This window comes from Arabidopsis lyrata (genome assembly GCF_000004255.2).
Source record: "Arabidopsis lyrata subsp. lyrata unplaced genomic scaffold ARALYscaffold_5, whole genome shotgun sequence".
NCBI classification, from domain to species: Eukaryota; Viridiplantae; Streptophyta; class Magnoliopsida; order Brassicales; family Brassicaceae; genus Arabidopsis; species Arabidopsis lyrata.
The window spans coordinates 1806599-1822916 of record NW_003302551.1 but is presented as its reverse complement, the minus strand read 5'-3'; the positions used below and the strand labels follow the sequence as shown (position 1 = coordinate 1822916).

Here is a 16318-nt window from a genome sequence, read left to right as displayed (position 1 = left end):
TTTGATAACCTCATATTAGTGGCATTATTGGTAATTATTAGACAATTGCTAGATAACTCTTCTTTGTTGACAAAAAAAAAAAAAAAAAAAAAAAAGAGATAACTCTTCTTCCTGCCGTCGAAAAAAATACGCTTTCATTTCTTGTAATTTGGTTTCTGTTTTTTCACCTAATGGATCCGATGATCAATTCTGTGGAGTACAATGGCGTCGACGAGCATGGTTGGAAGAAAGTAGTGTCCCGGAAGCGCGTTCGGAAGCAAAAACCGGAGGATCAGGCGGCCAATGGAAACCTAGCTAATAACGATAAATCGAACTGTGCGGCGGCGAATGAAAACCTAGATTACAGCGAGGAGCAAGCTGGTGATGTGGTGGATGAATCGAATCTGAAGGCGGAGGAAGAAGAAAAACCGGATTGGAAATTGTCTCTTGCCAAAGCTGCGGCAAAGATCGGTCCTTCAGATCTTGCGGATTTCCTCGACCGAGTACCGGTACGTGCATGCGATCTTAAATCGATAAAACCCACAAATCAAATTTCATTTTTTTGTTTGTTAATTTATTATTTAGGACACGTATCCGCTTGTGGCGAGTTTTCAGCTAGCGAGATTTCTCGATTACTATGAGGTTGCACTTGCCGGAGTACCTTGTCCATGGCGTCAGATGCTCCAGGAGTCTGATTTGCCCAACCTGTTCGATGTGCTCCATGTGAGCAACTCTTTCGTTTACGACGTTTTTGTCAATCCAATTTCTCTAGGTCATGATTTTTGTATGTATATATCTTTTTTATAAACAGGTTCCGTTATCTTATATTCCTGAACCTGTCTACAAAACATCAATCTATTGGCTCGACCAACTAGTTCCATCGACGGAGTTACGCTGTGACTTTGTCTTGTTGTCGTTTAATTATATTCTCTGTGATTTGTATATACAACGAGGAGGAGTTTTTCATGATGAAGCTATGCATCTAGGATATGCTAAACCAGGTGATCCTTGCGTATCTGAGGTAAACTATCCTATCGCTTTCACTTATGTCTGTGTGATGTTATTGAATCGTGTATCTACTTACCTTTGTTTGCACTATTATATTTGTTTTACGATTTAGGTGTCAATATTTGTTACATTAGCAATGCTTGTGCGTAGCGATCCTCTTGTCTTGACTAGGGTTCTGCCCTCTCTGTGGGTCAAGCGATATTTTCATGGACCTGGCCGGATTCCGCTTACAATTTGGTTGGTAGATCAGGTTCGTGTGATCCTTTAATTATGTGAACAACAACCGAGAGTGTATGTTGAAATATTTGTGTGATATGTATTCTGAATGCTGTTCAACTGTATAATGTGGACAGGCCTCCCAAGATAATTTACCTGTAGGCTTGTATTCATGGGTGCATAGCTTGTTACCACTAGTCCCTAGAATTCCTGAGTCAACGGATCCCATCCTAAAGTTGGTTGAGAAGTAAGTTCAAAGTTTTCTTGTGATTTCCTTAAGTTGCCATATATATACAATCATCTGATCTTGTATGTTCATGCAATCAGAATTCTGGCGAAACCAGACGCTCAAACCATACTTGTAAATGCTCCTGTTTGGGATGGAAGGCGACTGATTCCACCTCATATATTTGAGGCCTTGCTGTGGCTTACATTCCCTGTCACATCCGAAAGAGAAGAGGTATTGGAATTCTATAGAAACAAAACCTTGTTGCGTTTTGTGGATTCTGATCACAAGCGTATGCCCACAGGCTACAAGTAGGTTTGAGGCAATTTATCCCTTGTTAAAGGAAGTGGCTCTTGCCAGTACATCAGGAAACGAGGCAATAAAACAGATATTCACTTTTTCTTTGAAATTATCTGGAGAAGAAGGTATTAATTAATTAGTAACAAACCAAACCTTGAATTCAAATAGACTTTTCTCTTTCCCTCTCTCTTGTCCAATAGAGTAGTAATCTGTAACTGTTGTTGCAGGGAATCCAGCTTTAGTAAAGGAAGCTACCGCAATCGCTATCCGGTCTCTGACCGAAATCGTTGATTGCTGGAAGCACTGGGAAAGTATCTACAAGGAGAATCTGAAAGAGAGTCTCACTCTTCTTAAAAAGCTTCTAGGAAAATGCAAGGACAGTACACTAGGAAGCAAGGCAATGATTCAACAGATATTCACTTTTTCTTTAAAATTAGCTGGAGAAGGTATTCTTTGAGTTTTCTGCTGCTTCCCTCTCTCTCTTTTCCAAATAGAGTTCTCATTTGTTACCGTTGTTGCAGGAAATCCTGTTTTACCCCAGCAAGCTACAGCAATTGCTATCTGGTCTCTGACCAAAATCTTTGATTACTGGAAGCACTGGGACAATCTCTATGAGGAGAATCTAAAAGCTTGTGTTGATCTTCTTAAAAAGCTTGTAGAGAAGTGTGAAGCTCATTTCCTCAAACTATCACCATCACCGAGTAAATGTACTCTTACCGGTTCACCAGGAAGCAAGGCAATGAAACAAGTCACTCAAAAGATATTCACTTTGTCTTTGAAATTAGCTAAAGAAGGTATGAGTAACAAACCAAACCTTGAATCCTTGAGTTTTCTGCTTCCCTCTCTCTTCTCTAAATAGAGTTCTAATGTGTTACAGTTACAGGAAATCCTGTTTTAGCCAAGGAAGCTACATCAATCGCTATCTGGTCTCTGACCGAAAACATTAATTGCTGGAAGCACTGGGAGAATCTCTATAAGGAGAATCTAGAAGTTAGTGTTGCTCTTCTTAAAAAGCTTGTAGACGAATGGAAGGGTCATTCTCTCAAATTATTATCACCACCGAGTGATACGCTCACTCTCAGTCAAACTATAAAGAGCTTCATGCTAAAGGTATTACCTCTTATTCTTCTAAGCTAACTAATTTCACCCTCTACACGGTTGTAATTTCATCTCTGATCTAATTCCTGTGCTGTTTTTTAGAACAAAAAAGCCATCACTGAGAGAGAAGCCAAAGCTTCTCTTTACAAAGAAGCTGACGAGTCCTGCAAAGTGATATCTGGAAGACTCCCTCGTGGAAGTATCAGCCTCAAAGGTACAACCATTACTGTTGTGGTTCTAGTTGCTACTGTGGTTCTAGCCGCTGGTGCACATGGTTTATCTTACAACCCGTAGGAGGCTACAGCCGAGCTCCACCTATACGTCAATGCAAACACCCCAGCTTTCAAGAACTAAGAGAGGAGAGAAAAAAAAAAGAAACTGAGGACGATAAGTAGAGAGAGTTAACTCCTTATTGTCGGTTGTATCAATGTATGTTCGGTTTATTTTGTTTTGAGTTTGATAAGTCTGATTATGTTAGAAAATACAAGCCGTAAGCAGGAAGAATATAAGAAAAGAACATGCACAAATCATTACAGCAAGTGATTCATTATATACAGTCGTAAGATATACTAAAATAGACCGTTCTTAAAATAGAGAGTCGTAATTTCTTAAAATGCAATCGTAGATATTAAAATCCAGAGTATATACATCAAGTGAATCTATCTGTGAATCCAGATCAGTTGATACTGGCTTTGCAAATAGTGGAGTTTTGGTTTGTCCCAAGGAAACTTCATAGATGGATGGATCTCTTGGAAACTTTCCGAAGTTGAGAAACAATGGTGTAGTGTACGCTGGGAAGAAAAAAAGACAAAATAAACTCTAAATACATGTAGAAGACGCAGAAGTGCTTCAGGTCTAAGTGTGTATTACATGGTTGAAACTGGAAAGCACATCAGTTTGACAGCTTGTGATAATCGTTGATGGAAAGTGTAGGCTTATGTTTTTGTATATCCCGCATGTTAAAATGAATAATTATGTTTTTGTAGGCTTGCATATTTTTTAGATACAAAATTGTGTTTATGTTTATAACAAGTACTATAAAACTTTAGATTTATAAATGTTTATGTTTTATAGTACTTGATTTTATTAATCTTGTCATAAACTAAATTTAATGTTTACAAAAATAATCTAAAAATGACAATATATTAGAAATTTTGAAAAATAAACATAATCCCGTGTTGTAGATTTTTTCGGGTCAAAACTTAACAACTGGAGCGGTAATGGATAATAACCAATTTCAAATTTCTGGGTCATTTTGTTTAACTAGATTTACTTGCCCGCACGTTGCGCGGGATATCAAAATTTAAACTGACCACAATACAAAATATTAACAATATTCATAATCATTTGAATTTCAAAACTATATATATATATATATATATATATATATATATTCATACTTGTTTTACAAAACAGTATACAACATAGAAATTATAAAAAATATTTGGTATGTACCACGTAATAACAAAAGTAATATAATATGAATCGGTTTCGGTAGCCATCCATAAACTTTTTTCAAAAAGAGAGTTTATTCTATAAACAGATCTTGTAAATATCTATCTCGAGGTTTTGATCTAATCTTACCCCATACTAAAAGTAAATTTGCTGAGTTTGAACATCAAATTATGAAAATGTATAAACGTAATATTCATGCCGCTTCAATAGGTTTGGAGAGCACAATTTACCTACTGAAGCAAGACAATCATGCATTAAGGAAAGTTTTGACCAAATCATGAATGTCATTATCTTATCTTATCTATCCTACAACGCTTTATACATGGCTCAACGGTTTAACCCACTGTTGAATATGATAGTTTGGTTTACTAAATCAAACTATCCGATAGTGCATACATATATCCGATGAATTTATTTTAGCCATGTGCATATATATATCTGATGCTTCAAGCATTAGTCAATTTCTCTTCAAACATTTTTTCACTTTCATTTTTTCGTCATCTTCTATGATGTATTTATTCGCCTCCTAACATCTACTTTTCTTTTATCTTCTATGCTCACTTACATATAATAAAAAAAACTTTGAATTCATTCTTAACTCAAAACTATTTTTTTTTATTTCCATCTTCTTAGCCTATTTTCTCTTATTAATTATATGATTTTCATTCTTGAGCGTAATATAGTTTTACGGAAGATATATATTTATGAAAATTGTCTCAACACTTATTTATATTTTACCTATATTTAAATACTTTCCCCTTTTTTATTTAGAAAGCAAACAATATTATAGATATATTTGTATTTTTTTAATTGTATTATTAAGATACAATCAATCTTTCTATTTTTTCGTCAATGTGAATTTATACTTTTACTTTCTTCAAATATAATTTCCAATTATAAAAATGAATTATTTCTTATATCTTAAAAAAAATTATACAATCATAAATTTACTATAACATTAACCATTTATTTTTTAATCTAAAAAATAATATTATTTTAAATAGATTTTTTCCATTTCATTATCATCTCTTTAAGTTAATGTTTCTTGGAACTATGAATATCTTCTTATTATTAAAAAAAAACTCTTATAGCTTTCTATTTTAATTCAATTCTTTTGTTCATCCTAAATTATATTTGAAGTTTCCTTATTATTCTTAAAAATGATAGGTTTTAAAAGTTCGTTTATTTTTTTATTTTTAATAAGTTATCATTTTTTTGTAATTGTATAATAAATTTCATTAAGAATCCTTTTGCCCTTCTTAAATAACAATGGTATTTCTATGAAATTTTCATTATTATTTTTTATTTCTTAATTATATATTTAGGTATTATGTTCATTTTAAGTTATATATTAGCAAAAAAATTAATTTTAAGTGTTTTATATTTATATATGTTTCACTTGTGTTATTATTATTCAAGTAACCTTTATTTAAAATTGTGCATTAATTAAAGATTACTTCTTAGATAATCAGATGTAATTAACTATAAAATTAAATATTTTGAAACAATTATTGGTGGGATCCATCATATTAATTTGGTGATGATGTAGACACTCTAAGAGGAGAGAAAACTCTCTCATTATATATATAGATTTTAAATCAACCCGATTAAAAAATACTAATGTTAACTCCAAAATATCCTTAATGATCTTATTCTCATAATGGCATTCCTTGTAATACTTTGAATTTTTGGATAAAAACTTATTTGTACTTCTCATAATGTTTAGTGTAGGCGGAATAAATGATTTTAGATTCCCGCTTAGGGATTTTCTATCTTAGCGTTTACTAAAAGCTGTTATAGAAAAACTGAATTTACAACTCATCTTTGATAGCAGTTGGGAAAAATGAACTATCATCTTGTGCTATTAATGTAGAATTTTCTTGTAGTGCTAATCCGATTAATTTTCGCCTAATCCGATTATTTTCCGTCTATTCTTACATATTCCGATTATTTTTTTTATTGCATGTATAAAACAACTTTTTTTTTTGTTATTTAAACATTTGAATTGAAAGTTTGTGATGTTTTACAATAATTTATGTTCAAATTTTTAATAAAAATCAAAAATTTTTAATAAAAAATCATAAAATTTTGCCTTAAAATATATTTTTATGTGTTTACCACAATTTTAAAAACAATATTAGATTAATAAATTTTTAAAATATTAAAATAACCCTAAAACTAGTCTCCGATTAATCCCCGATTTTAATCCGATTTTCCGATTAATCGCTAGGCCTATACTGAACGCCCGACTAACGCCTAACGATTTTTCAAACAAGGGTTGATAACAACCTCTACTCTCTTTAAAAAGCAAAGAGCATTATGGGGCCTTTCGGAAAATGAATTGGGCCACAGACTCATGTGATTTTGTAAAATCCTAGCTAATCCCGAATTGAGGTTTTATAATAAAATCCTACTAGCTAATCCCGATTGTTTTAGACCTAGTTTGACACTTATTCGGGATCGTCGCGTCGGTCATCGGCGGGAGAGCTCCGCCGTGTAAATTTCGCTTGCTATCTTCACTTACTTCCCGCAATGGTTGTTGCTATATCTGTCACTGGACCTGAGAATGTCCCTCCACATTTGAAACCTCAATTCATAGAATTGAAGGGTGCGCAGGTTAAGGTGAGACAATATCTCTCTGAAACTCATGTTTTAAGGACAAGGAAATCATAGCTTGTAAATTTGCTTGTGACCTGTTCAGATTCTGCATCTATCAGAAAGGTGGAAAACCTTTTGTTCCTTTCCTTCAGTATGTTTGCTGTGGTGACACGATCAATGGATTGCTGCTAAAGCTTTATTTTTCATTACTTAATGCAATTGCAGGAACTCTTAGACTCACTAAAGCATGTACTTGGGACGGATTTCAAGAGAAGCTTATTTCCTCTTATTGACACTCTTTCAGTTGAGAGGTATGAGGCTTATGAAGCACATCTGTAATACGATATTTCATGGAGCCGTTTTGTCAAATAGAGATTTTGTTATCACATAGAATCTATTAAAGCTTTACGTATGTATAAACTAGTAATGACTTTTGTCTTCTGTGTTAGGGTTCTTGTTGGAACTGGGGGAGCATGTTGTGAGTCTTTGATGCCTTTGGCTTTCAGCCTACTCGTTCACCACGTTCGCAGAGATCTTTCTCTTGCTCAGGTAATACTAGTTGCTTTTCAAGATTGAGTGTTGTGATCAGGGGTTCAACTTATTTTTTTTGGTTTAGTTTCCTACTGTATTCTGATAATTTATTATTTTGTAAGTTTCAAAACTAAGTTATGCTGTTTTTGTTTTGATACTGGGAAACATGTGTTTTTGTTATTGATTTGATCACTTGATCTTCAGGGGCAGTTTGCTAGATGCATTTGCCTTCTTGTTATCTCTTTGCATTTCCTGATGGTCAATAGCTCTAAAAACTATTCTTTTTTGATATGTCATTTTGTATGTTTACTTAATACTTTTCTTAACTCCACTAAATCATTGCATGTGTTTACCTCTGCATAGCTTTTGGAGAAGGGTGAGGTGGGAAAGGATCAGGTCACTTTTAGGTTGAAACTTGAACTTCCTTTCCAGGTAATTTTTGTCATCTCTTATCAATGATGACTTTTTTGTTTTTGTTTTAGTGAGTAACCCTCAATTATCTGCCCATGTAAGATCGTCTTGCACCTGTTATAGTCTAACTCAATTGCTAATATAAAGCTCTAAATTTTCTTACACAGATGGTCTTTGAGAAATGGCGTCTTCTTCTTCCTGAAATTATAATACAGCCTTTAATTGTGAAGGTTTCTCCTGCTGCTCAGGGGATGCACTCACAAGCTCTAGCTTCACAATCATCTGTTCCGCTGGGTTTTAAAGGAATGAGAGAAGATGAGGTATTTGCTTGTGAGATTGTAAACTTTAGTCATTTATAGTGAATGGCTGATAAACCTCTAGTAATCTCTGCTTTTAAGCAGGTCTGGAAAGCCTATGGTGCTTTAAGGAGTGGTGTCCACTGCTTAGCTCTCTTCAAAGGAAAGGATGAGGTGAAGGAAATGCTTAATTCGTTCTCCGAGTTTCTTGCTATTATGGAACCTCTGTATCTGGTGGACATGTTCTCTTTATGCATGCCAGGGCTTTTTGACAGCCTGATATACAATAAACAACTGGTTCAAATATTTGCTGAACTTCGGCAAGTTCCCAAATTATACAAGCCATTTTCAGATGGTCTGATTAGCTTACTAGTAAGCATCAAACTTGATGTTCTGAAGAATCCAGATTATGGTGCAGCTAAACTAATTTTGCATTTGTTTATATGCATCCTTGGGGATGATACCAAAACACAATCTGATATCGAAAGAATATTACAGCACCACGAGCTTGTTATTATGGAAGTTAAAGATAACAAGCTCGTTATTATGTTCACCACGAGCAATTGCCTATTTGTCACATGCAATTGCTCAGCACTGTGTTCATATGTCTCATTGGATGTAAATATGAACTATTTTTCATGGACCTAATCCCATGTGTTGGACTGATACTTACAGATGTGAGAGAAAAAGTTGCAAATCCATACTATGTTAAAAGTCAGTCAGCAACATGTAGCTTGCATGGCTCCAAAATTACCTGAACTTGTGATGACATACACCAATGTGTATATTATTTAAGCACTATTATACCCAGTGTGATTAGAGTGTAATATATTGATGGTTTTGGTTTTTGACTTAATTCTGTAATACTCGTTTTGTTGCCATTGAGTTTTCTAAAATAGAAAATTGATCTTGTGTTCTCTTCGGCTCCACCAGATGCTCTCTTTTTTTCCTTATTAGACTTGTTTCACTTGGCTTAATTTGCTTAAGAAGGTTCATTTTGTTAAGTGTGTTGTCTTATTGCTGTTTCAGGCTGACTTAGGAGTCAAATTAAAGATTCAGATAATGGCTGAGAAGTGTGACACAGATTTTGTTGAAAACAGTTGCCGTCGTTTTGTGGTTATATTGCCTGTTGACTGTTCCTCCTCAAATGCATCAACTAGTAGTAATTCAATTGGCGGTTCTGTGATTTCGGCAAGTTCAAGGTCCAAGAGTAGTCAATCATCTAATTCAAAGCAGTTAGATCCTTTGATATTATTAGACGCGCTGGTGGATATGCTTGCAGATGAAAACCGGGTCCACTCCAAAGCTGCTCTGAATGTGTTTTCTGAAACACTCTCGATTCATACTCATGTCAAACATGCTGATGTGCTGATAGCTAGGGGTGGTCACAATGCCTCCGTGATTGTCTCGAGCCCTTCTACAAATTCAGTGTATTCGTCCCATCCAAGTGTGCGAATAACAGCGTTTGAACAACTATTGCATGGCTCTTATGGGAGCACTTGGCAAGCGCAGGTGGGAGGGGTTATGGGCGTGGGAAAAGTGAATGTTGAATCATTATGTTATTTTCAAGTAAAAATAATGCGTGGTCTGGTTGAGGTTTTGGCTCCTGTTTACGCTAGCAAAGAGCTAAAAGAGAGGAGTCAGGTTCTTATGCAGATTCTAGCTAGTCATGTGGTTAATAATGTTGACGAAGCAAACAGCGAAGCACGTAGAAAAAGCTTTCAAGATGTTATAGAATATCTTGCTACATGGTTATTGAATCGTAACGCATACATCGCTGCAGTTTTGGCTAGCCAAACTGGAAGTGAGGTAACCGAGTTGCTTGAGCCTTCGTACCAACTATTGCTGCAGCCACTTATACTGTGTCCACTCCGATGCACGACAGTTGAACAACAGGTGCCTCACACTACTTTTTTTCTTGTGTATCTCTTTCCGGTCTTGTCTTCCTCGTTGTCTTTAACTTTCACTTTTTTATATTTACCTACAGGTTGGAACGTTTGCAGCTCTGATTTTCTGTGTGGCATCGAAGCCCCCCCTTCTAAAAGTGACTCCAGAGCTGGTTAACTTTCTGCAAGAAGCATTACAAATTGATGAGGCTGATGAAACTGTATGGGCTGTAAAATTGATGAATCCTCAAGTGCTTAGATCGTTGAACAGAGTTCGAACAGCTTGTATTGAGTTTCTGAGCACAACTATAGCATGGGTTAATTTCCGAATGCAAACTTATACTGAAGTACCTGCCAAGGTAAATTCCATGTTTTTCAAGTCTCTAACATGTAGAGATCCAGATCACATCGTGGCGGTTGCTAAGGAGGGTTTAAGACAGGTTCGTAGCTAACTTTTATCTTTATCAGGATTCTTGCATGCACACATAAATTGAAGATTATTTGGGATATTTGGTGAAAAAAGAGATATTCATATTCTTATGGGAATTGATATGTGCAACAGTGCATGGTGTCAAAAATTAGAAACTTAGTGTCTAATTGTTATGTGTAAGTCAGAAAGGGTGAGTTGATGAATCATAAACTGTCTGATATTTTGAATAATGCTTTCAGAATTAGAAACTTACTGAGTCATGTGGCCATCCATCATCTATTTCTTTCCATTCCCTTAAATACCCATCTCTTTTACAGGGAAAAGCAATACATGGCAAAATTGATCTAAAGGAGAAACATGAAGCATTTAAGGTTTGTAATTCAACCGAAGTGATCTATGTACCCTTTCAGGATAAATCTGTTGGTTTGACTTACAAAGACACGGTACACTTGCTCTGCAGGCCAAACTACACTCAATGCAAGCTGTACAATGGACAAGATCACTAGGTGATGATGAGTTACGATGTCATGCAGGCTCCTTAATCTCCTTGCCTTAATGGGATAAATAGTAATGGGGTTTTATTGGCTTGCAGGCATATTAATGGAAGGCGTTGGTGAGCTGCTGGCTGCAAACAAAGTTAAACATGTACCTACAAGAGTCAAGTGGATGACCAACCTTGGGCGGAGATGCTGCTTCATCTTCAATCTTTTGTATTTGTTGAAAGCTGAAGCAATCCAGTGAGTCCTCTTTTCTTTCGAATATCAAATTCAGTTTAGTTTCCAACATATTGTGTAGAACTGGTGGTCAATTGATGTTTTTGATTTTTTTTTGTTTTCCGATAGTGAACCTGAAAAGGTTGAATCAAGGGGGGCAACAAACTTTGTTACATATCTTTGGATAGTAGTTCTGCTATTTGTTTGTGTCTCGCCTTTGATATACTTTCTATGGAGGAGTTTGAAACAGAAACCCCCACCGGAATCCACCTCACCGGAATCCACCTCGCTGCCAGACCCAAAACTGATTGTGGCTGATAAACCAAAAACACAGAAAAAGAAAAAGAAAATACTTTCTGAGCCACCTGCTGCATTCCTGGAGGCAAACAAGAGATTCGAGCCCTATGTAGATTGCTTAGATTCCTTTGAAGCTTCTGATAGGTTGCCTCCCAAAGATTTATTGAGAAAAGCTTGGAATAGGACAAGTGTGGGTAAATTGACCTTATTAGAAAAGGTTATAGAACAAAGAGATGACTCGGCAGTTGTTGAAGGTTTCTTAGAGAAAAGTCGTCCTGTTTTCATAAAATGTGGACTGCGATCTGAGGAAATGGAAAACGAGATCGCAGTCCTCATTTCAGCGGATTATCACCCCAACATAATCCGTTACTTCATTTCTGAATTTGAGGATAATCACTTCTATTACAGTTTGGAGAGTTGGGTTTGTAATTTGTCATCTCTCGTCAAGTATTTTGGAAAACAAAATTCATCAGACAGTGAATTAGTTTATTTAGGAATACAAAACTTGTGGACAACAACCGGCGCTCCGTCAACACACTTGATAAGTCTCATCAGGTAAATATGGACATTAGATTTGATGTAGAGATAATGTTTTCTAATTTACATTTCGATTAATTTTATACTTACATTTGTTGGACTGTTTTTGTGAAGCAGAGATGTTGTTTTAGGTCTTGAACATCTGCACAGCCTAGATATAATTCATCGAGACTTGAGGCCGGAGAACGTGATGATTGTGCATGCTGGGAAGACCCCAATTGCGAAAATAGGCAACATGGACATTGCTAGGATTAAAGAGGCACCATTGTTGAGTCACCATGCTAGAGGTTTTTGTGTTTTCTTATCCCGTATATTGATTTGATATACTAAATGACCTGTCATAATTGTCTGCACGTGATTGAGTTTTCAAACCATTTTTAAAAACGCCTCTGTAAAAATTGCAGGTGAGAGGAGTCCGGGTTTCCAACCACGAGAGCAATTTGAAAATGAGAAGGAAACCACGGCAGTTGACATGTTTGCCTTAGGATGTATAATGTTTTACGTTATATCTTCAGGCAAACATCCATTTGGAGCGGTTAACAAGCGTAAAGCCAACATTCGGAGAAATAACTGTGATTTACGTCCAATACAAAACTTTCCCGAAGCTTATGACCTGATCCAACATTTGGTGGACTCCGAACCTAATTCTCGGTAATGAAATTTCCAATCTCGATTCAATTTTGACTCAGCTAATTCTTTGCTAATATGTACTCTTGATTTGCAGTCTGATCGCTAGTCAAGTGCTTCTTCACCCCTTTTTTTGGAATTATGATGTGAAGCTTGATTTCTTCATGAAGGTTAGTGACTATGCTGTTGAGGTTAATTGGCTCTTGTCAACTGAACTGGATGCGCTTAGCCTTGGAACGGCTATAGGAGATACTAGTTGGGATGGTAAGGTAGATGATATCTTCTTAGATCACAACAACAAATACAGTGCAAGGCACGCGAACGCTTCAATGACTAGCTACGTACAAACGATGAAAGATTACAATTATGCCAAGATTAGTGATTTATTAAGGGTGATAAGAAACACTCAACATCACTATGGTCGACTTCCAAAAGACATCAGGGTTTGCTCTCTTAAACTAATCATTTGTCCACTTAAACAAATATTTTAAATACTTGCACTAAATTAAATGTTTTGAATTCTCAGGCAATTTTTCCAGATGGGGTTTACAAATACTTTGATGGTTTGTTCCCTAAGCTGTTTATGGAGGTATACAAGGTCGTTTATCCCAAATATAAGAAAGCCGATGAGTTCAAACAATTCTTCAAAGAAATATAGTCAAGGTATGATTTCTTGGTAAGTCTTAGCATTATTTTGTCATTAGTTTCATGAAGTTGGCATTCACATTTTATGAGAGTGTCATGGTTCTGTTGTAAGAGTCGTTAATATAGAATTCCGAGTACTGAAAAACACACATCTGACTCATTGTAGGTGAGAAGAAGCCCAAAACGCCATTACTGAAGGTTAGTAACTATCTTTTATCTAATGCCACTTATGACTCACGAGCTAAGGAGTCCTACTCAAAGGAGGTGTTAAGCCTAAGCTGGAGACTGAAACTCCTCAAATCTAAAGGCTAAACCCCCTGATTCACAGGAACCCTTGGATATTTTAATCTCTAGTTTAAGATTAGTGCCATTAAGGAACTGCCTTCACTTGCCATATTTCTTCATCAGAACTGGTTTGCTACTAGTTTTAGATTAGTTAGCTTGGAGAACGATCCTTACTTTCCCTCTTCTGTTTGATATGTCATTCTTCAGTTTGAAGTCTTAACCTAAATCATGATGGTTCATCTACCATAACTGGAGGCTAAGTCTTACTCGGACAACTTCAAGTGGAAAGGAAAGGCAAAAAACCTCAACCAGAAAATTGTTCTTACACCTCTGAGCATAAGGAGAAAACCTCATTTGATCATGTTTCTTTGTTATTTAGCATCTGTGAGCTTTTGTTTGAAAGAATCATTTATCCATGGAGGGATTCTTTTTTATGTTTCCTTGTTACAATAATATGATGATGACTATGGAACACGCTCCTTTGATATTTCATCAAGTTTTCTGATCATTTTACTTACTGTTCGTGTGAATGAAAGAGAGAGATAAATGGTCAATAATCCATAAGATACCAAAATTTAAAGACAAATTCGAATCGAAAGAAGATAAAAACAGAAGAGAGATTGTTGAAATGAGACAACAGAAGATTTTGGATCATTTATAGTCTGATAAATTTTGAGATTTTTTTTATTTGGTGTTTTTATCTCTGTGTGTATTTGGACTATGAACATGCAAAAGATATTTTTATGAGGGATGAGTGTGGAAGATATGAGTCGAACTTCCTGATGCTTATCCTTACAAATCTCCATCTGTTGGTTTCATTACTAAAATATACCACTCGAATGTCGATGAAATGTAAAATTGATGAATCCTCAAGTGGGTAGGTAACAATCATTATCGTCTTTCTACAAAAGAGATTATAGATGAACCGATATAAAACCTGACTGAAAACGACCGTTTTAGAAAATTGATATTCTATAAACCATATTTCTTAAACTGTTTTGAAACCTGTGAGAGAATATAATTATTTATTGGATTGATCAATGAGTTATTTGGTTAAATTAATGTTATTTCTGATCAATCCGAATATCCGATCCGATCCGATTTGAACAAAACATAAACAATCTTCGCCTGCCCGGTGTGATTAACAGTCTTCTCTAACAATCTAAACTTTCGTAATGCAGTTGAGGAGTTCATTGGGGTACGTAACTCTATATATGGGTATATATCTATAATCTATCCGTAAGCAGCCCACATCTTAAAATGGTTAGATTTAAATTAAATGAAACATTGATTGAGGTTTGGTTTTGGGTGTCGGTGATTAATGTGATGTTAAAACGGAGCCGTTTCGTTTATTTTTCAGGATGATGAATTAAAATCTTATACATGGTCGGACCTACATTATGAGGAGGTAAAAATTATAAAATATAATTTTTTTTCAATTGAATAAAATAGTTTTTTGGCATATTGATCCGTTCAAGATTAAGGTTTGCACTTTGATGTCTTCATTTCGTTATGTTAAACTTTAATAAGAAATTTGTTTGGGTCCTCCATGCACTAATATTCTCAAAACATGGAGAATGCGTCCGGTGAAGCAAAACGAACTTCTTGACTTAAGACTTGGTTGGGGAAGTTATACGTAATGATGATGATATGATAACTTTGGATTTATTCGAACGTATTATATATATAAGCGTTTTACATTTGATCAATCTAGAGGTGTGGGTGAATATTTTAGTACTCTTTTTGTAATTTTTGATTGGGTGGTTGAGTTTTTACTAAGGAAGGATTCGAATAATCGATATTGGTGAGACGTAAAGAGTCACTATTTCATTGACTTAATATTCGTTTAACTTGTTTTGTGTTCTTCGATGTCAGTTCTTAATTAGTTTTCTCGAATGCATGTGTTCGTGATTTGGTTTGGATTCGACGTTAAACCAAAACGGAGACAATATAAACTAAATAATTAAAAAAAAATAATAGTCCACGATCAAATAATGGCAAATAATTCAAGATTTGGCGATACCTCGAATCAAATAAGAGACGAAGAATATTGGCCGAACGTTTTCTATGCTTTTGCTGTCCCATCTACACAAAATCAATAAAAATATTCTGAATTTAATATGTTGAACAGAACAATAAATAATGTAGTAAATGAAGTATGAATACTCTATAGTACTATATTTGTTATTTGATATATAGGTGCCTCGAGTAAGGGATATTTCTCAGGATACCTCTTATTCTGGCCATCGTTGTTTCATAGATGGATCGTGGAAAAAAAGTGATAAATTTTCAGGTACAGGCTGGGTATGTACCTTAGTTAATGGAGAGGCGCCAACCATGGGAGCTGCAAACCTGCGTAGAAGTCTCTCTCCCTTACATACCGAAGTGGAAGCTCTTCTTTGGGCAATGAAGTGCATGATAGGTGCCGATAACCAAGATGTGGCTTTTTTCACAGACTGTTCAGACCTGGTGAAGATGGTGTCTTCTCCAACCGAATGGCCGGCATTTTCAGCGTATTTGGAGGAGTTACAGAGCGACAAAGAGGAATTCACAAATTTTTCTTTATCTTTAATTTCTCGTAGTGCAAATGTAAAAGCGGATAAATTGGCACGAAATGTTCGTACCGAACCGCATCACATCACGTATGTAAACAACATTCCTCAGGAATGGCTCTTTTGAGTCTTAATTAATAGCGGTTGACAAAAAAAAAAAAAAAAAGGTGCCTCGCATGTTCTCTTCATGGACTTTTAATCATTTAATTTAACTTTTGGCAAATCAAA

General features: G+C 35.4%; 3 protein-coding genes across 7 annotated transcripts; all 3 read left to right on the top strand.

The window, feature by feature from the left end:
• Positions 1-98: 98 nt before the first annotated feature.
• On the top strand, positions 99-3357 carry LOC9312951. Of its 3 annotated transcripts, none has more exons than XM_021025945.1 (11): positions 99-488; positions 595-702; positions 791-1000; positions 1100-1237; positions 1341-1450; positions 1531-1663; positions 1734-1854; positions 1957-2175; positions 2251-2523; positions 2607-2839; positions 2930-3357. In XM_021025945.1, exons 1-11 carry the CDS (start codon positions 171-173, stop codon positions 3119-3121), a joined length of 2055 nt encoding a protein of 684 aa, XP_020881604.1. In that variant the 5' UTR covers positions 99-170; the 3' UTR covers positions 3122-3357. The 3 variants fall into 3 exon arrangements, with proteins under 3 accessions (XP_020881604.1, XP_002876883.1, XP_020881603.1); XM_002876837.2 differs by having other exon boundaries at positions 565-702; XM_021025944.1 differs by having other exon boundaries at positions 100-488; positions 565-702; positions 2613-2839.
• A 3303-nt stretch (positions 3358-6660) lies between these two features.
• LOC9312950 lies at positions 6661-8836 on the top strand. 3 transcript variants are annotated; one of them, XM_021024141.1, is made up of 6 exons: positions 6661-6904; positions 7106-7191; positions 7330-7429; positions 7775-7843; positions 8053-8142; positions 8224-8836. In XM_021024141.1, exons 1-6 carry the CDS (start codon positions 6815-6817, stop codon positions 8764-8766), a joined length of 978 nt encoding a protein of 325 aa, XP_020879800.1. In that variant the 5' UTR covers positions 6661-6814; the 3' UTR covers positions 8767-8836. The 3 variants fall into 3 exon arrangements, with proteins under 3 accessions (XP_020879800.1, XP_020879799.1, XP_020879801.1); XM_021024140.1 differs by having other exon boundaries at positions 6662-6904; positions 7990-8142; XM_021024142.1 differs by having other exon boundaries at positions 6667-6904; positions 7990-8142; positions 8204-8297.
• Positions 8837-9152: 316 nt separating this feature from the next.
• On the top strand, positions 9153-14386 carry LOC110228095. The gene is made up of 12 exons (XM_021024245.1): positions 9153-10014; positions 10106-10444; positions 10752-10805; positions 10895-10940; positions 11027-11171; positions 11277-11999; positions 12099-12268; positions 12386-12632; positions 12706-13051; positions 13135-13271; positions 13420-13451; positions 13746-14386. Exons 1-10 carry the CDS (start codon positions 9181-9183, stop codon positions 13264-13266), a joined length of 3036 nt encoding a protein of 1011 aa, XP_020879904.1. The 5' UTR covers positions 9153-9180; the 3' UTR covers positions 13267-13271; positions 13420-13451; positions 13746-14386.
• The last annotated feature ends 1932 nt before the right edge of the window (positions 14387-16318 follow it).